A 25,402-nucleotide genomic window follows, 5' to 3' on the forward strand; every position below is an offset into this window, starting at 1 on the left:
ATAAGGCAGAGGTGGATCTCTGAGTTCGAGGCCAGCCTGGTCTACATAGTGAGTTCCAGGATAGCAAAGACCTGCCTTGAAAAAAATAAAAATATATTGTCTGAGTAGATGAAAGCAGTTGCTGCCAAGCTGGTTGACCTGAGTTTGGTCCCCAAGAAGTCACAAGATGGAGAAAACCAATTCCTGCACTGCCACTTGCACATGGCGCGTGCGCACACACACACACACACACAAAACTATCTGAAAATAAAGCAGCCCCAAACGTTTAAGATATTTATTATCTGGAATTCTTTTAGAAACAGCATTGTTCTCTGTGATTAATCTTAAGAAATATGCCTCGCCAGGCCACCGGTGGTGGCGCACGCCTTTAATCCCAGCACTTGGGAGGTAGAGACAGGCGGATCTCTGTGAGTTCGAGACCAGCCTGGTCTACAAGAGCTAGTTCCAGGACAGGCTCCAAAACCACAGAGAATCCCTGTTCTCGAAAAACCAAAAAAAAAAAAAAAATATATATATATATATATATGCCTCACCCTATTGTGTTGGTTCAGTGAGGGAGGTAACAACATTCAGTGTTGCCAGAAGTGTCTCACTTGCCAGTTATTACTGTAGTAAGCACATTTACCCAGCAGTCCTGCTTGTGCCAGGAAAAGCCCAAGTCTTCACTAAAGCTCTAGGATTGCTGATGTATACCATGTTTATAAAGCAAGTGTCAGCTACTAGGAAAAAGAGTTTGTGAGCCTTTTTTGAGGCAAGAGGGACAAATACCAGGTCTTGATGTGTGGCCCAAGCTGATCTCTCAATTCATGGACATAGTCTTACCCTAGCATCTCCAGTGACTGGAATGGGGGTGGTTTACATCATCTGACTTCATTCTTTGTTGCTTTGTGAATAGTAAACCCAGGAATTGTGAGGGCAGGAGTAAGGACATTATCTGTATTCCAAAGATGGAGCGGGCAGAGAAAATGAGTTTGTGTTCTCTCCTTGACTTTTTGAAAACTATAACCTAAAAAGTCTTTCTTGTTTGCTGTCTTAGATATGAGTCTCACTATATATATATTGGCTTGTATTAAGACTTCCCATCTACCAAGGAGCTGAGCTCTTAACTGCCCAAAAGTCTCAGTATGATTTCTACTCTTTGTTTGTTTTGTTTCTCTGTGTAGCCCTGACTGTCCTGGAACTTGCTCTGTAGACTCTGCTGAACTCAGAGATCCCGCCTGCCTCTACCTTCTGAGTGCTAGGATTAAAGGTGTGTACCACTACTGCCTGGCTTTTCCTCCCTTTTTCTAACACTGGCCTGAAGTGACTCCAACTCAGTGTGTATCACTGTTTTCTTCTGTGTTCACCACCGAAGTACTGGATTACAGGACTGGAACCCCTGGGGAACATCAGGAAAGCTCTGAAGAGACTCAAGAAAACTAAGATAGGGCTGGAGAGATGGCTCAGAGGTTAAGAGCATTGCCTGCTCTTCCAAAGGTCCTGAGTTCAATTCCCAGCAACCACATGGTGGCTCACAACCATCTGTAGAGGGTCTGGTGCCCTCTTCTGGCCTGTAGGCATACACACAGAATATTGTATACATAATAAATAAATAAATATTTAAAAAAAGAAAAGAAAACTAAGATAGCCTTTCTAACTGCAGGGAAAAGCCAGCTTAGCTTTATGTAATTAATTTGACATCCTAATTGAATTCTTTGACACATTGGCTTGACAAGTAGGATTTGATATGGCTTTGCAGTTCTTGTCCCTTCTGTTTTCCTTGAAAGAGATGCAGGAGAACAGAATGTGAAGTGCCATCCCGTTTCTCTTTATTTAGGCTAGGCCTTTCTATCACTATTCATTGTTCCCTGGACAGAGAAAGGCAGTATTTCAGAGCCTACTTTCACAGCCAAAAGGAAGTTTAGATACAGGTGTAGCTCAGAGAGTTGTGACTGAGCTTGGAAAAGAGGAAAACTTGTGCCTTCAGACTGGCAGGTACAGGAAGGCCCTGATAGCATGCTGGGCTCAACTCTCAGTGTGTCCACTCAACAAAGGCTAGGAAACAGCTACAGCAGAGGGAGCAGTTAAGAATGGATTGCAGGGCGGTGGTGGTGGTGCACGCCTTTAATCCCAGCACTCAGGAGGCAGACGCAGACGGATCTCTGTGAGTTCGAGGCTAGCCTGGTCTACAAAGCTAGTTCCAGAATATCCAGGACTGTTCCACGGAGAAACCCTGTCTACAGGGAAGTCTTAAGTATGCCAATTGTCATGGAATGGGTCAGAAAGACTAGGGATATCCTGTTCTCTAATGTCTCTGAAAATTGGGTTGGTTCTTGGCTGGCCATGTGAAGAGATTAGTATAATATCTGAAGTTGACTTAGGTTTGCATTCTCAAGTCCTTAAGACCTCCTCAGGTCTCAGGAATGTAGTGTTGTGATTTGGGAGGATTCAGATTTTGTTTGGAGTCTGTTTTCCTAAATAGTTGTTCTGATCCTAACAAAGTTGCCAATGTGTCCTGCTGCCACACATACCGGCCCTGCACCCTACAAAGAGTGTATTGTTCATGTATCCAGTGTAAAGGACACACCAGATCAAATAAAAAAAAAAAATCCCAACTTGTACCTGGTGAGGATGTAGTTTGTTGGCCCACCCCCACCCCCAGGTGAGTGTGGGGGGGGAGCTGGGCCAACAGCCAGAGCAGAATTTTAAAGTGGAACAGGTGTCTAAAGACTGCCCGGTCATTTTTAGTATCCTCCCCAAAAGAGGTAAAAGTCCAGGACTGCAGTTTCTAGTGGTCTACATACTTTGGGATGTAAATCCAAATGACGTTCCGTGAACTGAAAGCTGCAATTCAGGATAATGGTCTGGTGGCTGTCCTTGAAAACTTTTTATCTAATGGTTAACCTGAGGTGTTGATAGCATTTACATTCATGATAGAGCTCTAGAAGTTAGCAGCACAGTATACTTTAACATGGTAGGGCTTGTTTATCAGACTTCAGAGGTCTTCTATAAAACTGGGAGAAAATGCTTAAAAGTGCCTTAACAGGCAGTCCTTGTAAATAGTCTGTGTATAGGGAGCTGGAGAGATAGCTCTGTGGTTAAGAACATACTGGCTGCTCTTGCAGATGTCCTGAATTCAATTCCCAGTAACCACTTGGTGCATCATAACTATCTATAGTGAGATCTGATGCCCTCTTCTGGCATTAAGACATACATGCAGATAAAACATTCATACATAAAAATTATTTTTAAAAAGTCAGTGGATTGCTTATTTCCCTTGAAATCAGCATGGGGTCTCATTTCTCTCTGTCCTTAGAGGAAAATAGGTTCAGAATACATTTCAGGTTGGACTTTCCAGTGTCTGGATGGCAATTCATTGGCGTGCAGAGGTACTGGGGAATAGGCTGGCCTGCCTTGATTGTAATGTCAAAGGATTAAGAGTAGAGCTTGGGGGGGCTGGAGAGATGGCTCAGAGGTTAAGAGCATTGCCTGCTCTTCCAAAGGTCCTGAGTTCAATTCCCAGCAACCACATAGTGGCTCACAACCATCTGTGTTGAGGTCAGGTGCCCTCTTCTGGCCTTTAGGCATACACACAGAATATTGTATACATAATAAATAAATAAATATTTAAAAAAAAAAAAAAAGAGTAGAGCTTGGAAAGTGAGATTAGCTGTGGTGATCAGGACCAAGCCCCTGTAGGAGATGCTGAGAGTGATTTTTGGTTTTTGCAGCTTGGCAGTCTTGGGATCTTTGTATACACAGGGAATACACTCCATGTTTGGTAACAGCTAAGAAGAAAAGGAGCATTAGGAAGGCACTGTTAATTGAATCAGCTTACTACTCAGTCAGGCTTTGAAAAACAAACCCAGTAAAAAGTATCTTTATTCTCTTGCTTAAAAAAGTTTTTCTATGATAATGCATTAATACAAAAATATTTCGAATACTACATCAGGTTTTTTCTCCTTTTTGGGACAAGCTCTCTCTATACAACCCTGGCTGTCCTGGAACTCAGAGAGATCCACCTGCCTTTACCTCCCAAGTATTGGGATTAGAGGTGTGAACCACCACATTCCAGCAATCTTTTCAACACTTGTAGCACACTACACTAGAAACATGATCTTTGGATTGAGAAATCAGTGGTTAAAGTAGGAACTAAGGCTTTTTTTTTTTTTTTAATGTGTGTAGAATATATTGGTAGCCCCTTTTCTTTGGATTCAGGCGATATACAGTGAAAAGTATTTTTAAAAAAGTTAAACAAAAAAACTTGTTTTTCAAGGCTCAGGGTTAAGTTTGGCTCAAAAAGGGTTTCTAGAATGTGGCAAAGAACCATTCCCACCACAAGAGGTTTTATGGACTCCTTGCTTTAGTTGTAACAGATCTCTTCCTTCCTGCAGCCCCACAGAGAAACTGAAGCTGGCCAGTTCTAAATGCTGAAAGATGGGCTCTGGCGGTTGGGGGATTTGGGATTTGCTCTCCCACAGCTGCCCAGGAGCTGTGACTCAGCTGACATAGATGAGCTTGGAAATGGCACTGGGAAGGGTGCACACTGGAGTTAAGCCAACTTCAATCTATTGACTATAGTTTCTAAGGCTGGTGAGTTTCTCAGGAAAGATTTCCAAGTCATTCTAATTAAAGCTGAGTACTGTCCACCAGTAAGTAGGGTTGATATTATTTTGTTGCCTAGGCTGAAAGACCTTAAACCTAACCTATCTATCCCATTTCCTCCTCTTGCAAGCTCCTGGGAAGACAGTAAGAAGCTTCCTCTGGCCCAGCTTATGAACAGCAGCTGTTCTTTGTAAACAGAGCTTCTCTGCTCCTTAAGAGAAAAGCGTTTAGACTTCTGTGGCTGGTGACCAACCACAAAATCATCTTGTGTGATAAAGCAGGTATTCTTGGTCCAAGAAGTATTGGCATGGAGAAGGTGTGGCAGAGGACAGGCATTTGTAGAGAAGGTAGCTGAACTCCGCCAGTCCAGCTCATATGACCTGCAGCAAAAAAACCAAACCAAACCAAAAAACTGTAGGGGCATCCAGCTAGCAAGGTATGACAAAAAGAAAAGGTATGGCTACCATAGGTACCAGGATGCCCTTCAGGAGACGATACAGCTGCACAGATGTGATCCCTACCACATGCCTTGATGGCCTCCAGTTCTGGGAGTAGTTTAAGCAGCCTTTGAAATCTTCAGCACCTGGAGAGGACCCCTAACCAGTTCCGTGATCTGGTCTTGTTGTTGCCTCCTCTTGAAAGAGTTAGGGGTGGGCCCCTGGAGCAAGCCAGGTGTCCTGTGTGTGCTAGGCTGCCTGCCTCTGAGGTTCCTGTTGCTGTACTTGTGTATTCTGGAGGGTGCTGTGGAGGGTCTTTGGGGACTCAGGAGCTGGAAGAGTGACAGCTGCAGAGTGACCTGAGAATGTTGGTGCTGGCTCCACTGGGCTAGCAAGCAGTTCTGTGGGGAAGTGGGGCAGCAGAAGATAAGAGGGTGAGTCCTGGGGAGCTGGGGACCTGGGACAGCCTAGAGCACTGTCATCGGAAGGAACGGGGCTGGGGCAGCGGCCTTCTCCGGGTAAGTACCGAATGCATTTCTTTTTCCTCCTAGGAATAGTGAAGAGAGTTATCTGTAAACAGAGGGTAAATCCATAGTCACACACCACAACCAGAAAATGGCTGTCCTTGAACTGGCCTGGCTAACCACTTTGTCCTCTCTCTCCGAGGCCCAGAAACTATGCCCATTCCTTCAGCCCCACCTGGCCCAGACCGAGGATGAGTGCAATTATGTAGAACAGCCACAAGGTGGCAAGTGGAACCTTTTGTGGGTAGGCCTCCTATTTTCCAGGAGAACTATCTTCATTTGGGTCCTTGAGCTTCTGTTCCATATATACTTGCAGGGATTAGGAGTCAGGGGACTGTGATGCTTGTGACAATCTTGGTTCTCACAGCCAGGCTAGTGGAAGAAGTGCATGGTGACTGTTGCCTATTTACAACTGTAGATCTTTGGGCAGTTTGCTCTGGCTTGCCTCTACCTCCTGAGTGCTAGGGTTACAGGTGTATACCAGTCCCTAGCCATAGTTTGTCTTGAACAGCACAAATGGATGGTATAGGACCTCTTCTAGGGATGGAGTCTCCATTGTGAGCATGTGCACACATACAGACACACTCATTGCCACATTTCTTTTCTCTTTGCCCTATGATATCTCTCTTCCACTAGCCTCTGTAACCTTTTTAGTGTTAACAGGTACAAGATGGCAAGTTGCACACAGCTTCCTGGTGATCAGACTATTTCCAGAAGTCTCTGATATCATCACCTTGCTTTTCTTAGACAGGGATTTCATTTTAAGGAAATGAGGGAGTCTGTGGACCTTAATCACTCTGAGGCTAAGAGTAGAGGCTCAGGCCACCTAAGTGTGAGAATTGTTTTCTGAGGACCTGGTAAACCTGGCTAGTACCCAAGCCACCCACTTGCATTTGCCTTTCTTTCCTTAGAATGCTATCTTTCCCTCTCTGCTTGTTCCACCTTGACTAGTTATCTCCACTGTCTTGTGTTCAGTGGTCAGACATACTCTTAGGGGGCGTGGGTTTCCTTCTCTACAGGGCTTGCTAGGGGACTGAGGGACCAAAGGAGGGGCTGCAGACCTGGCAGAACATGTGCATTAAGGGAAGCAGCTTGAAGCAAAGGGAGAATGATGGTGGGGACAAACCCACCTGCACGGACCACACCAATCCGTCTGCTGGTTGAGGCCAAAGCGAGCACGACATTTCTTAGGCGAGCCAGGGTCTGCTCACAGCCATGCCAGAGGGGCAGAACAGGGCAGAGGGCGAGCAGGCAGGCAGCAGGGCAGAACAGGGCCCAGAAAGAAGAGGTAACATCAGTGTTAGCCAGTCACAGACACCCCATAGCCCCCACAGGCAGAATGGACCTCTCCATGGCACAGCTGGCCCCAGGGGAAGCCTTAGGACCCAGAGCAAGATATGAGAAAAGGCAGTCACCCAGTTGGGCAAGAGTCAGTGGGAAGAATGGAGTGTAGAGGAAGTCCTCATGCTACCTTCCCTTGACTGATCCTTCTAGCATGGCTTCTGCATTTCCTATCCTGGGGCTGTCTGTTCCTTTCCCCTAACTACCTGCATGTTTTAACGCAGTTTTTCCTCATTGTTGTCAATACCCCATCACCCTCTGGTCCATATTCCTAATAAGACTAAAGGTACAGCATATTAATACCTAATATTCCACACTTACAGACGGAAAGAAGGACCTGTTCCTATCCTGAGACACAGGACAAGAGGACTTTTTCCTGTCCTGTCCCAATCCTAGGCTCCAGCTTTCCTGTTTGCGGCAACACAGCTGAGAATGTCATAGACTGTCATCTAAATCAGAGTTGGGGACAAGAATGAGGCATGCAGCAGGATGGCTTATCTGGGCTCTCTGCGGCACTTTACACTTCCAGGAGAAATGGGAACTAGTGACGGAGAAATCACCAGGTACCTGTCAGCAGGCTCTGTGACTACTATTGGGTCCTGGCTGACATTTTTGCTGTAGACATGGAACAATATAATCAGTTCATTAGCTTCTCTGGTGGAACCTAGCTGTGAGTACGGCTGGCAAAGGTGGCATAGGGTTTTATCACTAGAGTTGGCTTCTGCTGGTCTGTTCCTAGGATACAGTTAAAACCGTTACTTGCATGGAATTAGACTTCAGAGATGCAGATTTGTTTGCAGAGAGCTCAGGCCCTGAAGGTTCCTGGCTGAGTGTTCCACCCCACCCTCTGGGCCGGAGGAGGCTGCTCTTACAATAGGAACTTGGAGAGAGGCACCTCTATTACTACTGAAGCCAGCAAGGCCTCACCTGTGGTGGATTCTTGATGCTTTTCCCTTGACCGCCTCTTCTTCTTTCCCTGTAGGAACAAGACAGATGGTTGGTTCTAGGAGGTGGACATTGGGATATCTGCTGCCTATTGCCTTTGAGATTCCAGGTCAATAGGTCTCTCCTATATTGGGGCTCCTCTTCCTTGGCTGTAGTTCTTGCAAGGCTACTGTGGATAGGGTACATTTAGGAGACAGGGTTTCTCTGTGGCTTTGGAGCCTGTCCTGGAACTAGCTCTTGTAGACCAGGCTGGTCTCGAACTCACAGAGATCCGCCTACCTCTGCCTCCCAAGTGCTGGGATTAAAGGCGTGCGCCACCACTGCCCGGCTACAGGAGGGATTTCTAGGCCCCTTCTTTCCCCTTCTCACATGGCCAAACCAGATACTAGGCAGTAGTCATACAAATGAATGTATTCTGGAGTGGAGAACTGCCTTTAGAGGAAGTCGCTTCAGCTTTCTCTCCTCTTCTGAATAGCCAAGGGAGGTCTTGGGCTCTCTCTGTGTAACTTTGCCTGTACCATCAAGACAAAAAAAAATTCCCCTTCCCACGTTGAGGTTGTTGCCTTGGGTATGGTATCTCAAAGGTGTCCCCCACTGCCTGTGGTGTAGTGCTGGCCACTCACGTAGTTATCCCGCGCTGACCAGCCTGGATATAGCTGCATATGCAGCTGCCTTTCCTTGCGAGCCAGTTCATAGTACTTGGCCTGCTCTTCTCGAGATAGTGCATGCCACTGCAACAAGGAAGTGGGGTGGATGAGATGAACCAGAGAGTTAGGAAGCTGTACCAGGGTGAAAGGGACTAGGGGCAATCCCTCCCAGCCCACTTGCCCATGGCCTCACCCTGCGACCCAGGATCTGGTTGATGGCAGCGCTTTCCTTGAGTGTACACTCTGCAATGACCTTGGCTCTCATCTCCTTCATGTAAAGCATGAAAGCATTGAGGGGTTTTTTGATAGTTGGCTTCTTAGCCTCCTTCTCTGCCTTGGGTTCTGCTTGTGTTTTCCTGGGGTGCACAATCAAATTACATTACTTGGAAAGAGAGTGACCCCATCCCTGCCCTGGCAGTGACCATTACCTAATGCCACAATTTCCCCTCTGCTTCTTTTGGTTTTTTGAGACAAGGTTTCTCTGTGTAGCCCTGACCATCCTGGAACTCACTATGTAGACCAAGCTGGCATTGAACCCAGAGATCTGCCTCCCAAACGCTGGCATTAAAGGCGTGTGCCACCACTACCTAGCTCCACCACTCTTTATGTAGTGGTTTCTAAGAATCTTCTTTTTTTTTTTTGGTTTTTCGAGACAGGGTTTCTCTGTGGCTTTGGAGCCTGTCCTGGAACTAGCTCTTGTAGACCAGGCTGGTCTCGAACTCACAGAGATCCGCCTGCCTCTGCCTCCCAAGTGCTGGGATTAAAGGCGTGCGCCACCACCGCCCGGCTCTAAGAATCTTCTAACTGCCCCACATTAGTAAGAAGAGAATGTAACTGTTCCTTTCAAGAATACCACAGCCAAGTGGGGAAAACAGAGACTCACCCCTCCCTTCTTGGCTCAAACAAAAGTTTTGTTCCTTATCCCTTCCCCACCTACTCTTGCTTTTGAAGATTACGAAGCACAGCAATGGTCAGTGCCGGAGCCATAGGACAGCTTGGCAGGGCCCTCCAGGCAGTCCTTTAAGATGCCAGGAAGAAGACCTTGAACCTGGTAGGAGGCTTGTACATCCTGGCTGACCAAACCACTCTGCTCACCTGCCCGGCTCACACCTCCTTGTCCCTTCCTCCCAGCCTGTGTTTTAACTCACAGGCTTCGGTCATATGGCTGCAGCTCCTGCTTCCCTGAGGAGGGTACAATGGCCGGATGAGGGATGGCTGCTGGGTGTCCAGGTACACCAGATCCCAGCATCAAGGACGGGTGGGTGAACCTGGAGGGAGGAGGAAAGGCAACACTAAGCCAGAAATTTGGGCTAGACTTTGAACACGTATGGAGGTCCCTACACAGAGGACACAATTGACAGATACCTTATACTCACTGGCCTGGACACAGGGTACACAGATATGTATGCGCGGACACTGCAGAAGACCCACATATGTGCTATTCAGGTGGTTGTCAATCCTGTCCCTGTCCACACGCTCAGGAGCCTGTGGGCCTTTCTGCTGTCCCACTGTGCTCCAGGCTCCTCTCCACACAATAGACTGACTTTTTAAAGGACTGCTGCTAGCCCACTCCAGCTCAAGTCTCCCTGACACCAGAATAAACCTCAAGCTGCTGTTTGGGGCTTTTAAAACCCTACCTAAGCACCCCTAACTGCATCTCTCATTCCATCTTCCTGCTCTCCTTTTCCCAGCCACTGCCCCATTTCCCAGCCAGTTCCAGCCTCCCTGTCCACCTTTCTTAGGAATTGCTTTCCCATAAGCCTCTCTGACCCATCATGCTTGGTTGGGGTCTTCTTGGGACTTGTCTTCAGTTCAGCTGGCCCGTTCAGCTTTTGGTGCTGAATCTTTACGTCTTACCATGGGCTGCTGAATGCCTTGCCATAGTATGCCTGACAGTAGGTCTGTCACTAGGAGAATGAGCTAAATGAAGGGGCATATGTACACTCACCAACACACACCTCTTTCCTCTTGTGTGGAGACTACTCTGCCCTTTGCTGCTTACCAGATGTAAGAACCCTGAGCAGGCAGGCTCTGAAGGACAGAGGCTAGGGACACAACCTCCAGGGTACTGCCTTGGCTTGGGTAGAGCTCACAGAATACCCCAGCAGGCTGAGCAATAGAGCTGAGTTAACCACATATGCACTGCTGTCCTTGGCTGCTCTGGGATGCTCTGTTCAGTGTGGCTTGAACTAAGACTTCTAGTTGAGTTGTATCTTCAGGTACAGAGCAGCATGGGACTCCAAGGTTACAGACAGACAGATGGACAAACAACTAACACAGGGTAAGCACTGGCCTGAACATAGCCCTGTGTGGGCACTGAAGCCTGGGCAACAGGAAGCAGGAGCCTGGCTGCAGGGATAGGGGACTCACCTGGGATAGGGGGCGCCAGGGGCTGCAGTGGGGGCAGGGAAGTGCTGTCTATATCCGCAGGAAGGGGACAAGGGGTAGAGAGGAGGGCTGGGCCTGTGGTTAGGAGAGACAGCTGTTAGCCGTCTGACTGCTAGCCAGACATGGGGAAGGACTTCTGTACCTTGTGTGGTGGGACTCTTAAAGTGCTGCATACATCCGCCAGCCTTCCAGAAGCTGGTATCTGCCCTCTCTACCGACACTGTCTGAATTGCTCTTCTGTCCCAATCTGCCCACTTCAACTCGTTATGTTTATTTTTTTAACATGTATGATTGTTTTGCCTACATGTATGTCTGTGCACCACATGTATGCCTGGTGTTCTAGGAAGTCTGAAGATGAGACTGGGTCCCCTGGATCCACCATGTGGGTGTTAGAACCCAAACCTTGGTCCTCTGGAAGAGTAGCCAGTGCTCTTAACTGCTTAGCCATCTCTTCAGCCACTTCAACTCAAAAGCCTAGGAGTCCCAAGGTGAGTGAGGTGCCTCTCTGGGCTCCTTTAGTCCCAAGTCAAGACAGTGTTAACAGTGCCCCATAACTGTTGGCTTCTTGCCTGGTGTCCACTAAACACTTTGTTCTGAAAGGCACAATCAGTTTCAGCAGTGTTTCTCTAGCACTCAGATTCCTTCCCAGCACACACAGGACCCAGTGCAGAGGGTGAAACTGTCCCAAGTCTCACCTGGCAGCAGCTAAGATCATAGAGCTTTCCTTCCCTGGGCCTATACCCTTCTCCAGAGGCTCAGCTGGTGAATATCCTCTCAAGGCTCAGACTTCCTGGTCTTTGGAGCTTCAGGCCTAGGGGACTTAGGAGCTGTCCAGGGAGTTGCCTGTTCAGAGCACTGGCCTGGCACCATCAGGCGGAGCACTGAGCCCCATCTTGGTCCTGGGGGTAATCATGGGGTAGAATGGAACTTTGTGCAAACAATCTGGAAATATTTGGAGGAGTGTGCTGATCACAGATGATGGGCAAGTACAACAGGGCCAGTAGGCCCAGGCTGAAGGTCTGGCCTTTCCTGCTACTGATTAGAGACCTGTTCATGTCACACTGCTAATGAGTAAAAGGCAGGCCAAGGGGCCCGTTGAGACCCAATTCCAGCTGAGAACAGACTGGTCCACAGTCGGGCCTGGTCTAGCCTTAGCAGACCTTCCCAGTAGGCTGGTCAGGAGTGTGGCTCAAGCAAACACCAGAGACTAGAAGGACCGTGTTCCTCATATTGCATGTTCTGCCAGGTGTCTACAGCAGCACCACTGAGGCCACCAGGAAGCTACCTGTCTGCTCACCAGGCTGCTGAGAGGCAGTAGCCTCTCCTGGTGGAGCTTTATACACTCCTTGTACATGTCCAATTTTTCTGTCTCACCTTCTGAAGAATTTAGTTGGAGGATTGAGACCAGCAGCTTTCCTAGCTCCCTAGAGGAAGTATGTCAAGCTACCTGTGGGGGATGCTCACAGTCATAAGAATTGCTAGCTCAGAGCCAGATTAGGCTAAAACTGCTGGATACAGAGCTCAGGTCTCAATAAGATGGGTAAAGGAGGAGCATGGGGAGGGCAGACACAGTGCCCCCTTTTCTATGGGCCACACTTACCAGCTCACAGTGTGGGGGAGCTGTCCCATGCTGCCTGAGGTCAGAGAGTAAAATCCAGAGAGATCAGGGGTCTGCAGCGGCCTGTGAACTCCTGTAGGGGAAAAGGGCTCAGTAAGCAGTCCACCCTCATGTGGGAAGTTAGGACATTCAGCAGTTACTGTACCTTGGAGCTTCTACAGGGGCTTTTAAGATCCCACTTCCTTTTGCTAGAGGCCCAGATATCAGCTAGTTTGTTTAAAACTGTCTTGGGGTAATAACAAGGACAAAGCAAAAGGGACCAAGGACAGAGGTGCTTAGTGACTTGCCTTAGGACACTGGCTGGACAGAGGCGGAGCTTGGAGTCACTCAGGAATGAAGTCTGACCTCACCAATTCCTGAGGCTCTGAGGCTCTGCTGCTCTGTCTTTGGAGCCTCTGCTTAGGACTATGGTCTGGCTCTTTGGGTAGAAGGCAGCCCCTTAGCCTAGAGGAACCTGGCCTGAAGAGCCAGGGCTCCACCCAGCCCCAGGTTGAGTCAGCAGGTTTCCCACAGCTGACAATGGTGGATTTCAGAATGACTTTGGCTGAGGCTGAGGTGAATCAGCCATCACAACCACCACTTTCCATTTTCTCACTGGGGGAGAAAGGGCTCGAGCTTTACAGCTGCAGCAATGCACTCAGTCCATTTCTAACTTTTTTTAAAATTCCCTTCTAAGGCAGAATCTTGTTTTTGTAGCCCAGGCTTGTCTGGAATTCATTGTGTAGCCCAGGCTGACCTCAAACTTTCAATCCCCTGCCTCTGCTTTCCAAACTACTTGGATTATAGGTGTGGTGTGTACCATTACACCTGGTTCCTTTCTGACATTTTCTTTGGGCCCTGGGTTTGCAAAGCCCCAGCATCTACTGTTATAAAATGTGGGCCAGCCTATGGGACCTCAGAAGCCAGGTGGGCCACAAGTTCCTACCTCAATGGACTTCTCCCACCCCATCCAATACCTTGCTTCTGGCTGATGTCCGCAGGTGCAGGGTTGGGGTGTGGACTGCTGAAATGTTCGTAGAGTGGAGAAAGTTGGGGGACGCCATGTGGGGGCTGGCCAGCCTTGTTATGCTGAAAAATGACCAGGAGTCTGGTAAACATGGAGTGTTCTGGGATGGGGGACACAGAGTGAGCTCTGTGGTCAGCCTGGCAGTCAAAATCACAAGCTTATGGGAGGAAGGCAGTCTACACACCTGTGTCCCAGTCCTGGAGACTGTCTATGCAGTCCCACCTCCTAGTGAGCCTCTTCTGGGACTTCTAGGACACTTTGTTTCTTCTCTCAAGAAGTCCTTCCTGGCCACCCGGTCCCAGAAATCCCCCCTCAGCCCAGATTCTATGAAGCCCATGGCTGTCTTGCGGCCTTTTCCTCCGACAGCCCCCATACTATCTACCTTACTTCTTTTTTTTTTTCTTCGAGACAGGGTTTCTCTGTATGTAGCTTTTTTGGTGCCTGTCCTGGAACTAGCTCTTGTAGACCAGGCTGGCCTTGAACTCCCAGAGATCTTCCTGTCTCTGCCTCCTGAGAGTTAGGATTAAAGGTGTGCGCTACCACCGCCCGGCCCACCTCACTTCTAACTGCATGTGTTGGCACAGGGTAGGGACCTCCTTTAGCCCCTAACTTGGGTGAGGTCAGGTGGTACCTGGCTTCCCCCAGGGATGGCCTGTGTATACACACACACACACACACACACACACACACACGCACACAGTTTCCTTAGCTGCAGGACTTTTCAGTCAAATGGTTCTGCCGAGAGATGACTCAGCAGGCTGAGGGAATGCGCTCTGCCCAGCCACAGGGAGTCGCTGCCAGGCCTAGTGTCTTCAGTGCATTACCTTCAGACCGTGCACTGGGACATCTACAACCGAGGCTCTACTTCCACCCAGATAACTGGTCTGTGGGAATGCTGCTGGCCGACAGCACGCAGGAACGACTGCTCACCATGGCACAAAATGAAGAACCAAGACATGGGGAGAGCAGGTAAAGCCCACTGTGGGCACTTCGTTTCAGAACGACCCTAGATCTTGTGTGTCCCTCCTGCAAGTGGATGAGGCCTGGCACAGGTCCCTTGCTTGTTACTTAGCTACTGTAGCTCTAGGGAAAAGCCAGAGGGAAGGCTGGGTATGAGCCCCATGTAGCCGGGGCATAAGGTGTCTAACTGGACACAGCTCCAGTACATCTCTACACAAGTCCTGGTCTGCCGTCTTTCCCTGCATTCCTGCTACACCTTCCCTCAAGTCTTGGACTCCCTAGGCTTCCCTCTGTCTTAGACAAGAGCTGATGGTGGAAGCTAAGTATAATGGAGTTCCCCTTTAATCCCAGAACTCTGGAGGCAGAGGCAAGTGGATGAGTTCAAGGCCAGCCATAGCCAGAGCTATACAGTGTGTCCATTTAGGGAGGAGAGGAGTGATCTGGGGTGGCTGTTAAATATGAGGACATGTTAGGCACTGGCTACCTGCCACATGCCGGGCACTGTGTGTAAATTTGTAAGTGCCTTAACTCTAGGCCTAAAGTGTCCCCAACTCCATACTCATGCAAGTGCTCTCTACTGAGCTACACCCTCAACCCTCGAATCAGAACCTGACTCTGCCTGCATGCTGTGGATGTCCTCGGTTACTAGAAGCCCCGTCCTTCCATTAACTGATGACTCAGAACAGACAATCTTGTAGTCGTTCTTGACACTGACCCTGTGTCCAATCTCAGATTCTAATGTTCAACCTTTAAAATCTAGACCCTAACCACTTCCTGCTTCCTTCCCAACAGTCTAAGCCATCGCTTCTCACCTGGACCACTGATCCTCTCTGCCCCTTAGCCAGGCTCCAGCGGATGCAGATCACATCAATCTTCCCTGGTGACAGCCGTGTGAGAACAGCACTGCCTTCCACTGTGTCTGCGTGCAGTGCCCAGGAGTCCCCAGCACCCTTACCCAGGGTTAAGGTCTGAGGATACCGTGGTGTGGAGGAAGTTTGGAAGCTCTAGGCTTGCTGACCACTTCCTGATCCTGTCACTCCAGGATCCTGAGCTGGGCTTCTCCCCTCCTAAACAGGAATGATAATCAGTCCTGCCCACCTCATAAAAAAAAAAATCTTGCTGAGTGCTGAGGCCCTTTACAATAGGAAGCTTCCTGACAATCTTTGAAGTCTTTTTTATCCTCATGGATTGCAAGACAAGGTCAGCCAGCAGCCTCGTGGCCCCCCCACTCCTTTGGGAGTATTAGACCCTGGCTTAAGGCTCTGCACCATTCACTGCCTAAGGCCCAGCTGTGCTTCCTCAACCCCAGGTTGCAGTGCAGCTTGGGCTGGGCCTAAGAAACCTCAGAGATCCAGCTCATCACCCTACAATGCCTGCTTGCTGTGAGTGTGTGTGTGTGTGTACAAGGCAGTGAGGCTAGGGTTGTGGGTCCTGGGAGTGGTGAGCAGGGTTGTGGGTCCTGGGAGTGGTGGGCCTGTCCTGTCTAGTAGTGTTTCCTGGTATTTGAGGTAAACCTTCATTAATTAGAAGTCTGTAGCCAAACCGTAGAAGCACTGGGTGGCAGAGTAGGGGCAAAGAAGCCACCAGCAGCTAGAGGCACCGAAGGCCAGGGCTCTAGGAAAGGTACCATGGGCCTGGCCATTCCTTCTCATGTTTGTGCAGTCTGCCTCTTCACCCACCTCCTCAGACCCTTCCATGCCTGATGCTGCTAGCCAGGGGAACCGTCTGGCACAAGGCTCCCTGCCCCCTTCAGCTAGAACGTCCCGCTCCAGGGCTTCAGCACAAGGCTTTCTCAGCGCCAGACTTCCCAGACGACAGGGTGGGGTCGCCCAGGGCTTGGCATGTGCATGGGAAGTTCAGGGACTCGAGCTCCACCTCCCTCTTCTGCTTGAGGGTGACTGGGAAGGAGGCAGGTTGGGCTGACTGTCCCCACCAGGCACTGAGTACCTCAACAGCACAATCCCCTTATCTCCTTAGGGAAAGAACACAGCAAGTATCAGAGCACAGTGGGACATAAACACACAGCACGAGTCAGGGACTCAACTGCACTCAGGTATCCCCCACATCAGGCACCCACATCCCTATTCCTTGCCTTTGCCGAGTGCTGGCACTGCTCCCACCAGCCTGGTCTAGGACTCGGGCCCCAGGGGTGCCTCAGCTATTCCTGCCAGGAGTTATCCAGCCTGTAGCCTACCTGGTAACTAGTTCCCTCCCAACAGAGGTTCCCTTCCTGCTGCTGGAATGTTCTTGGTGTTCAAAGACTCCCCACACCCACCCTCAGCAGTCCCAAAGACATCTTCTGGGAAGTCCCCAACTCTAGTGCCCTAGCCTGGATACCTCCTCAGGGCAACACAGCACAAGGTAGAAATGGGGGACCCCTGAGCTCTCTGCTCAAGAGTTGAGCTTGGGCCTAGCTAGGCTGCCTCTGGCCCCCCACTTCCTGCAGGTTCAGGTAAAAAATAAACACAGTCGGCATTTTCCCTGCAGACCGCAGCGGTCTGTTCACAAGGCTGTGAGCTCGCTGAGAGCCTCTGTCACCGCCAGCAGAGAAACTCCCTCGCCTCTGACGGTTGACTCTAAAAACCCCCAAGTGATTAAGCCCCACAACACTTTCCCAGCGAAGAAAGTTGCCGTTTCCTCTGGCCCCAAACTCGATGGGGGTGGAAGAACAGGTCCTCTCCAGAAAGCAGAGTCTGTGGCAGAGTCTGAGCCAAAAGAAGCATCCCTGAACACCCAGGACCCATGAGCCTGAACAAACATCAGGATGTGTCCCGAGCTCCTAGCATGTACCAGGTCAAAGAATGTCTGAGGCTGGGAAGAGCACTGGCTACTGATCCAGTGCAGGCCACGGAGCAGGCACAGCTCTGAGCACCAGACACCTCCTTGAACAGACCTACCATTTGCAGGCACGGTGACTATCACCATTGGCAGTAAGGAAAGCAGAGCACAAGGTCACACCTAGACTCAGCTGCCAGCTGCTGCAGCGCAGACCTGTGATTAGTATGGCTACAACAGGAGGCTGGAATGCAAAGGAGCTTATATCACTCTTTTCCTTCAGCTGGACTAGCTTACACTTTGCTGAGTCCACGCTCCCCTGACTCTAAAAATAATCGTCAAAAACATATCTGACGGAGAAAGCCGGTACACGCACGAGGCCCCAGCCATATCTCCCTGTTCACCATTGGCAGGCTCCTGTCCTACCTAGATGCCCAGCTCTGTCTCAATGACTGTTCCCGCTCTCACGAGACTCCATACTTCCTCTGCTCCTTGCCGTGCTGGCTCCTCCACAGACCTAGGTCACCTCTAACCTGGCTCTGCCAGCTTGGCAAGCAACTGCCTGGGGATCCTAGAGAGCTCGTCTCTGTAGGCTTTGCACTCAGGCTATTCCCTGAGGACCTGCCCGGAACAAAGACCTGGTGAGTTCTTGGTGCCCCAAATTTCTGCACATCCCACCCACACTTGTCAGTGTAGCTAGGACTCCAAGTCCCTCAGGGCAAGAGGCTGCCTCCAGCTCATCCTGCAGAGCTGCAAAGTGGCCCCCAGGTACCACCTGTGGAAGGGGAGGCAGACTCACTGCCTTAGATGCTGTGCTTCAGGGCAGACGTTAGCACAAAGATGGGCTACTGCCATGGCGCTCGCTGTGTTTGCCAACAGCACAGCAGCGGAACTTAGGAGTATAAGCATAGGAGGCGCCCGTCTCAGGCAGGCACTGAAGTGGGGCTCTACGAGGAGAGGATGCCATCCACAGCACACAGCCTGCTGGGCCCCTTCAAGGATTCGTAGGGTCACCAAGGATGCCAGATAGTCACAACACCCCTCTGGACTTTCCTTTCCTTACTCTGCACCAGCCACACAAGACTGGAGTGCTCTTGCCGCTACCTCATATAAGAGAGGCTGCCTCTGGGGGGCCTTTCCCACCCTCCTCATGTGGCTGCTTCCCTGCCGTGTCCTCACCTGCCTTCTCTCCTCCCTGTGTGCTGGGATTATGCCTTTAATTTTTGGCACTGGGCTGAAGCTGGTATCCAGGCTGGTTCTCTAGAAGCGGTACAGATAGGCCCGTGTTCAAAGAGGAGACCTGCAGCACTGGGGAAGCAGCGCACAGGAACTGGGCTACTTTAGGGTCAGGGCATAGTCTGTCTGGCATTTGAGCCCCCTTGCTTTCCTCCTATCTCTGCACGCCTCTGTCCATCTGAAGAACTCTGGGAATGAGAATGACCAGAAAGTCAAAATTAGACCTGCCACTGGCTCATAGGTGTCTTTGCTCTAATTAGAAAAGGTACACCCAGGGCTGGAGGGGTGGTTCAATGGTTAAGAGCACTGACTGCTCTTCCAGAGGACCCAGGTTCAATTCCCAGTGCCCACATGATAGCTCCACAACTGTCTGCAACTCCAGTTTTCTAGGTAATCTAACACCCTCACACAGACAATGCGCCCAAAGTACAAATGAATTATAAAAAGAGGAAAGAAAGAGAGAGAGAAAGAGAGAGAGAGAAAGAAAGAAAAAAAGAAAGAGAGAAAGAAAGAAGGGGTACACCCGAGCCTCTGTCTTGGGGAACACTGTGCAGGTTGGCTTCCCTAAACTATCCAGTGGTGGCCACTGAAAAAGTCCCCTCCAGTTCTCACTTCTTGTCTTCACATTGTCAGACACAGGTGACCAGTTCCTCATGTGGAGCACAACAGGATACCATCCAGCCCCAAGGGCATGTGTGCTTAGCAGTCTGATTGGGGTGCTCCCTAGTGCCAGAGCCCATGAGGATGAACTTCCCAGGATGAAGGTTCCACAGACCCTCTTCTGCAGACACACTACAGACTGGCTTCTGGGAGGAACTGATTAGGAGAGCCCTTGCTCCTTCGGACCCAACTCCTCAGGACAGAGTGTTCTCCAGGAAACAACCACCTATAAGCTCTCACAAATGCCCTATGCCAGATGCCTACCACGGAGCCAGGGCCATGGCCTTAGGGCCAGCAGAGCTGCAAGGGCTTGGGGATGGCTGGGCCACACCCTAGACCAGAAAGGGGTTTAGATCCACCTACCAGCAACAAGGCTGTTACCACGGTCGCAGAGTCATGCCAAGTGTATGTGGCTAGTCCACTAGCCTCCCGGCCCTGACATCAGATAACAGGACTCGCCTCACAGGAGGTGAGGACCAGAGTCCCTGCACGCAGCCTTGGCAAACCACAGTTTTCTCCACCCAGCCCAGCCCAGAGGCACCACCAGAGTGAGCTGAACCCCACAAGCTGAGTGGCCTTGCCCACGGCCTCTCTCGTGGTTTCTATTCATTCGTCTGCTTGTGTTTTCCTTCCTCCTCTTTGAGGTAAACGCCCCTCAGGACAGGATGTTTTTAGGGGAAAATAGAAGCTTCCGGGAGCTGCTGCAGCTGAGCTGCTAGCTAACACTACGAACACCCTGTCTGTGGATTCTGCAAGCAGCCTAGGGCTGGGCATGCTTCAAGTGCAGGCAGTCACTCTGCTCCTCCTAAGTGTCCAACGTCAAGTCTACTGTGGATGTGGCCTCAACCCTGGCTGGGCTTAGCAAAAGGGAGAGGGAAGCACTGAAGCATTTTAGAAACTTTGTGCCTCTGGGGGGCACAGATGAAGACTTTGTAAAGATGGGAGGCCAAGAACAGTAAAGCAAGGGCAGACTTGAGCAGGTGGTCCCTGCCAGTCCAGTGATGGCCTCCTCAGCACCCAGCAGGCTACCGAGTTCCATCTTATGCCAGACTCCTACCAGTTTCCCAGGCACTGTGCTGTGCACGAAGACGTCTACAGATGAGGACAGTGCAGCACAGCACAGGCCAGGGAGCCACCCAAGTGTCACAGCAAGCAGTGACCAGTCCTCTACCACCCGGCCAGACCTCGTGGGCAGCATTAACGTTGGCAGTTCCCTGCCAGGGAAATCTGGGTGGGCTGGTTGGTCAAGAAAAGGTCTCAACTCTAGCTCAGGCTGGCCTGGGAGATCCCAGAGAAGCTCTAAAAGGTGACGCTGAGGAAGAGAAGAAGCTTAGAGACCTCATGCTCAGGCAGCCTGCGCTTTTGCCCCAATTCGATCCATGAAGGGCAGCCCAGGGCTCTCCAAGACACCTAGACTGCCTCAAGAAGACAGTTCTGCTTGGAGGCCATATCAGGATGCTCATTCAGGTCTGACCCTCCAAGCTACTTTGGGTTAAGGCCCAGGAGCTCGATATAGACTCAGTCCAGCCATTCATCCACAAGGTCACAGACAAAGCACAGAAAGAAGATGCTAAAGTCTCCCTGCTTTAGAGTGCTCCCCATAATCTCTACAGCCAGTGTAAACCCTGAGAAGAAGCCCCTGAAGAGGCCGAGTTAGGGAGCTCATATAAAATCACAGTGTTCCTGCACAGGGCACGGAACACCAAACTCCCATGGGTGAGGTAAAAGCACCCAGTCGCCTGTACCATGCATGCTGCCGACAGAACAACAAGGCATTGTGAAGGAGCAGGGTTCAAATCCTTCCTCCAACACTTGCACTCTTGGGGTCCACATTTCCCAGTCTATAAAATGCCCATGAGAGAGTGGAATGTGCCGAGGCCTGGTGTGTTCTTATCTGTGTTTGCTAATATTCTTTTTGTATTAAGATCAAAAGGAAGAAAAAAAGACAAAAGCAAGTCCTGTCCCTAGACAAAGGCTTTTCAGGAAAGCCAGTTTCATGCCAAGTTGAGACTGCAGGCCCTCCATGTCCTTTGGACCACTGCCTGGTCACCAGCAGACCAGGCTTCTGAGCTCCTCTCTGGCCTGCAGTGACCACTAGGGACAGTCCAAAAATGCTGTCCTCAGAATGCCCCCATGAGGCTGGCAGGAGGCTCTGGCTCCCAAGAAGCTTGTCCCTAGGTGTCATACCTAGGCCTTGGGGTGCTGTCAACTGCGCACCCCAGCTATTCCTAGACATCCCTGAAAGGGTTACTTTGGCCTGGGAAGCCTAGCAGCAGGCTTTGAGCTAAGCGAGGACCACGCTGGCAAGGAAAACCCCACAGTGGGCCATTTCTAACGATCTTCTGCCACACACCAAACCTGGTTCAACTTTGTGGATCATTTACAGACTGTTCTCACAGGACAGTTTCTCTGAAGAGGAAAAGTCCGGGAATCTTGTCTCCCAACCAAGAAATGCAGCCCTCTTCACCCTGAGAGGACTGGCCTTGCCAGGTGTCCAAGGGGAGGGCCAGCTCGACCAAGGCCCAGAGCTAGGAGGGGCAGGGAGAGCCCAAGTCTCTTCTTGGGGCCAGAGGAAAGCCACACAGCTCCATGGCCTGTACCCTTCCCGTCTCTCATATTCTAGAACAAATGAAGACAAGCAGCAAAGAGCATGTACAGCAGGGTAAGACCACATTCAAATCTGACCACCGTCTTCTATGAGCCCCAGCTCCCCCGAGGAACTGTGTATGTCTGTTCGTGTATATGTGCCCGTGTTCATGTAGGAACATGTGCATAAATGTGCGCATGTATATGGCAGTCAGAGGTCAAAGATCTCCTCGTTTGCTATTTTCTGAGACAGGGTCTCTCATGAAGGCCAGAGCTCACCAGCTAGGCTGGCTGGCTAGAAAGCTCCAGGGTCAGCGTCGGCCTGTACCCTGGCACTGGAGTCGCAAATGTACACTACCACCAGCTTTTCATGGGTGCCGAGGAGTTGAAACTCGGGTCTTTCTGCTTATACAACAGCCGTGCTACCAAAAGAGCCCCCCTCCCAACCCCGAAGGTCTGTCTGCTCCTAGGATTATAGGCGTCTACCACTACACCCAGTTTATTCGGTGCTGGGGACTGAACCTAGGGAGGGCTTCCCATGAGCCAGGCAAGTACTTGGCTGTTTCAGTTCTAGCACAAAAGAAGCTATCCTGCCACACATGAGATGTTTAACTGTTCTCTGTGCCCCTAGTGAGTGCCAGCCCGAGAGGAGGGACGCTGAGAATCTAGGAGTGAAAGGGGCAGATGCAGCCTGGACCCTCTAACCTTTCCAGCCGCCCCTGATTGAAGCTGCCATCCCTGCATGTCTCACTTCACAGAGCAACCAATCTCTTGCCTTGGATCTCCCTTTATTTGTTCCCTATACCCCCAGCCCAAAGGGCTGCCCACCACAGCAAGGCAGCTCCTGGGGCCACACACTGCTTCAAAGCCCACCATCAGGCTCTAGGGTGGCTGCCACAACTGGCACACCCCAAGTGTCCAGCCATGCCTGGCAAAGACCTCACTGCTCCCCACAGGCTGCCTCTAAGCATCAGGCCCACCCACCCTCTGCCTGCCTGGCCACCAGGCGGCCACAGAGCCATCTGATCTGAGTGAAACTTCAAACTTAATGACTTTCATGCTGGTTATTTAAAACGCAATGTAATTTTCTTAAACACCCTATTATTTCCTTTGATAGCTACAAAGCTCCCCCAATCCCATAAGCATGTTTATTTTTAGAGAAAAGAGTGGTTTGCAGTTGGTCAGAGACCATAGGGAGAGGAACCCACAGAAAGCAGGGCAAGGAGTCAGTGCTAGCAGCTGGGAGGCCCTTCTGCTGCTGGCTTTCCACGCCACCCATCATTGGACAGGCCCACCCTTCTCTTCCCAGCACCTCAGCCAGTGACCCTTCTAGCCCACACTTGACAGTGGCCAGGTCAATGTTAGGCTGGCCTTGGTGCCCTTGATGGTTCCACTTGCTGCTCACGAGCCTCCCATAGGATTCCAGGCAAGGACAGGCCTAGGGAAGGGTCTGCAACACACCCTCCGGCAGCTTTTCTCCTGTTCCAGACAGTCTGCCCCTGGTAAGGCCTCGGGCCTGAAGCCTTGGCCAACAGAGTAAGAGACACGTCTAGATACAGCAGCCTCAGGCACTGGCTGCCCACACTGGGTGGGTGGGTGGGTTATGTGCAGCCCTGCCATTCGGGGCTCCTGGGTAAGGGAGGTGGCATGGAGGAGGGTTTGTGTGCAGAGGTCAGCTGAGCCCCACCAGTGCGGGGCGTCCTCAGGGAGCAGCTATTTTTAGGTCTGAAGCTTTCATGTGGCTGAATGATGGGAGTTTACAAAGCATCAGTAATGCGTTTCAGATGGCGGCCCAGCAGGCCAGGAGGCCGGGCCCCTGACACCAGAGACAAGTCAGAGTTACTCAGCGGCTCCATCCTGGGTTCCCATCACCTGTCCTACCCAAGGCCCACCTCATCAGGCCTTTCTAGTTTCTCTCTCTGAACCTCAAGAATCCTGCTGGGGCCAGGATTCCCACCCATTGAGGACACTGAGACCCAGAGAAGCCAACAGGCCACCAACAACAACCCCCTGCCCTAAAGGAAAACCAGCTTAAGGGAGTGCTCTACCATCACTGACTCAGGCCTGCTCAGACTTAATGGGGTTTGGGCAGCACTGACCATGCACATCCTGAGCCCACACCCATTGTTCCCCTGGGGCCCAGACCTGCCCACCCAGGCCTGGAGTCTCTGCTATACACACGTCATCTGGAAGCAGACAGTGTGGGGCCCAGACAGCTCCCCTGGCCTTGAAGAGGGAGGTGGCTGTTTTAATGGGAGGTGAGGGGTTGTGGAGGAAGCGTATTTATTTGACAGCGTCTGCTTCCTCTGATCTCCAGGGAGTTCTGGATGTGGAGTCGGGGCCTCGAGGGAAGGCTGTGTCACCCGGTTGGCTCTGGCTCTAAGGCAGAATCTGGGTGCAGTCCAGGGAGGCAGTCTCCATGGGTGGGACAGGCCACAAGAGCAGCCTCCTGGCAGCTCAGACCCAAACTCACACCCTTCCCAACTCTACTGAGGCAAAGGCCCTCAGCAAGTGAGAGGCATCTCCATCCTGAGGGGCTGCTCCAGAAGCCCTGTGTACCAAGCGGACCTGCGGCAGTAGCTAGTTACAGAACCTCTGGTGAGAGCACACCCTACTGAGCGCTGGTGATACCAGCCTGTAATCTCAGTTACCCAGGGGGCTGAAACTAGAGGAGCTCAAGAGCTGCAAGTGCTCCAGAGTGGGTGCAAGGCCAGCTTAGGAAGCGTAGTGAGACCTTATCTCAAGAAGTACAAGCGATGGGCTGGAGCGATGCCTCAGAGGTTAAGAGCATTGACTACTCTTCTAGAGGTCCGGAGTTCAATTCTCAGCACACAGATGGTGGCTCACAACCATCTGTAATGAGATCTGGTGCCCTCTTCTGGTGTACAGGCATATATGCAGGCAGAACACTGTATACATAATAAATAATAAACCTTAAAAGAAACAAATTTAAAAACAAAAAGTACAAGCGGTTATGGTAGCTCACAACTATTGACTCCAGGACTTGGGTGGCAGAGGAAGGAGGAGTATTACAAATTCCATGCCAGCCTGGGCTACATAGCCAGTTCCAAGTTAACCAGGGGGACGCCGAATGGGTGAGAGAAAAGAGGGGTACTTGGGGATATAGCTCAGTAGTAGAGGAGTTCTGTTTAAATCCTCAATACCACCAAAAACAAACAAAGAGAACCCCAATAAAACAGGTGACGAGCCCACCAAGGCTAAGGAAGCTTTCCAGTTTGAGGCCAACCACCCAAGCCATGCTTGTCTGGTTTTTTGTTTTGTTTTGTTTTTTTGAGACTGGGTCTACAGCCTAGGCTGCCCTTGAACTCAGGGATCAACCCCAGGGCTTTGTGGGTGATAGGCAGGCACTATACTAACCGAGCTCCCGCCACATCTTTTCAGAGTATGTGTTTTTGTTTTTAGGTGGCTTGTTGTTGTGGGTTTTTGGTTGTTTTTTGAGACAGGGTCTCTCTATTTAGTCCCAGCTACCCTGGAACTTGCTATGTAGACCAGGGTGGCCTCGAACTAAGAGATCCACCTGCCTCTACTTCCGAGTGCTGGGACTAAACGTGGGCACCACTAGAGTCAGTGTGTGAGGGGAAGCTACAAACTGCCTGAAAGAGGCAGCAGAAAATGTTCTGAGTTCTAGGGACCTCCTTTTTAAAAATTTTTAATTCATTTTATGTATCAACTAC

General features: G+C 50.6%; 1 protein-coding gene across 5 annotated transcripts in view; it reads right to left on the reverse strand.

Moving 5' to 3' along the window:
- Positions 1-3,810: 3,810 nt before the first annotated feature.
- The window catches only part of Tcf7 (transcription factor 7), a 30,020-nt gene continuing 8,428 nt past the window's right edge, over positions 3,811-25,402 (reverse strand). The window contains exons 4-12 of one of the 5 annotated variants that reach the window (XM_057774885.1): positions 13,441-13,552; positions 12,467-12,557; positions 10,849-10,941; positions 9,627-9,746; positions 8,672-8,834; positions 8,455-8,562; positions 7,814-7,862; positions 6,676-6,748; positions 3,811-5,568 (exon numbers count right to left, since the gene is read on the reverse strand). In XM_057774885.1, the coding sequence (XP_057630868.1) occupies positions 5,271-5,568; positions 6,676-6,748; positions 7,814-7,862; positions 8,455-8,562; positions 8,672-8,834; positions 9,627-9,746; positions 10,849-10,941; positions 12,467-12,557; positions 13,441-13,552 (1,107 nt within the window). In that variant the 3' untranslated portion in view covers positions 3,811-5,270. Of the gene's footprint in view, positions 5,592-6,675; positions 6,749-7,813; positions 7,863-8,454; positions 8,563-8,671; positions 8,835-9,626; positions 9,747-10,848; positions 10,942-12,466; positions 12,558-13,440; positions 13,553-25,402 lie in introns of all 5 variants that reach the window. The other 4 variants (XM_057774887.1, XM_057774888.1, XM_057774889.1 and 1 more) reach the window with 4 other exon arrangements.

The sequence above is a fragment of the Chionomys nivalis genome, chromosome 7, assembly GCF_950005125.1.
Source record: "Chionomys nivalis chromosome 7, mChiNiv1.1, whole genome shotgun sequence".
Classification (NCBI taxonomy): Eukaryota; Metazoa; Chordata; class Mammalia; order Rodentia; family Cricetidae; genus Chionomys; species Chionomys nivalis.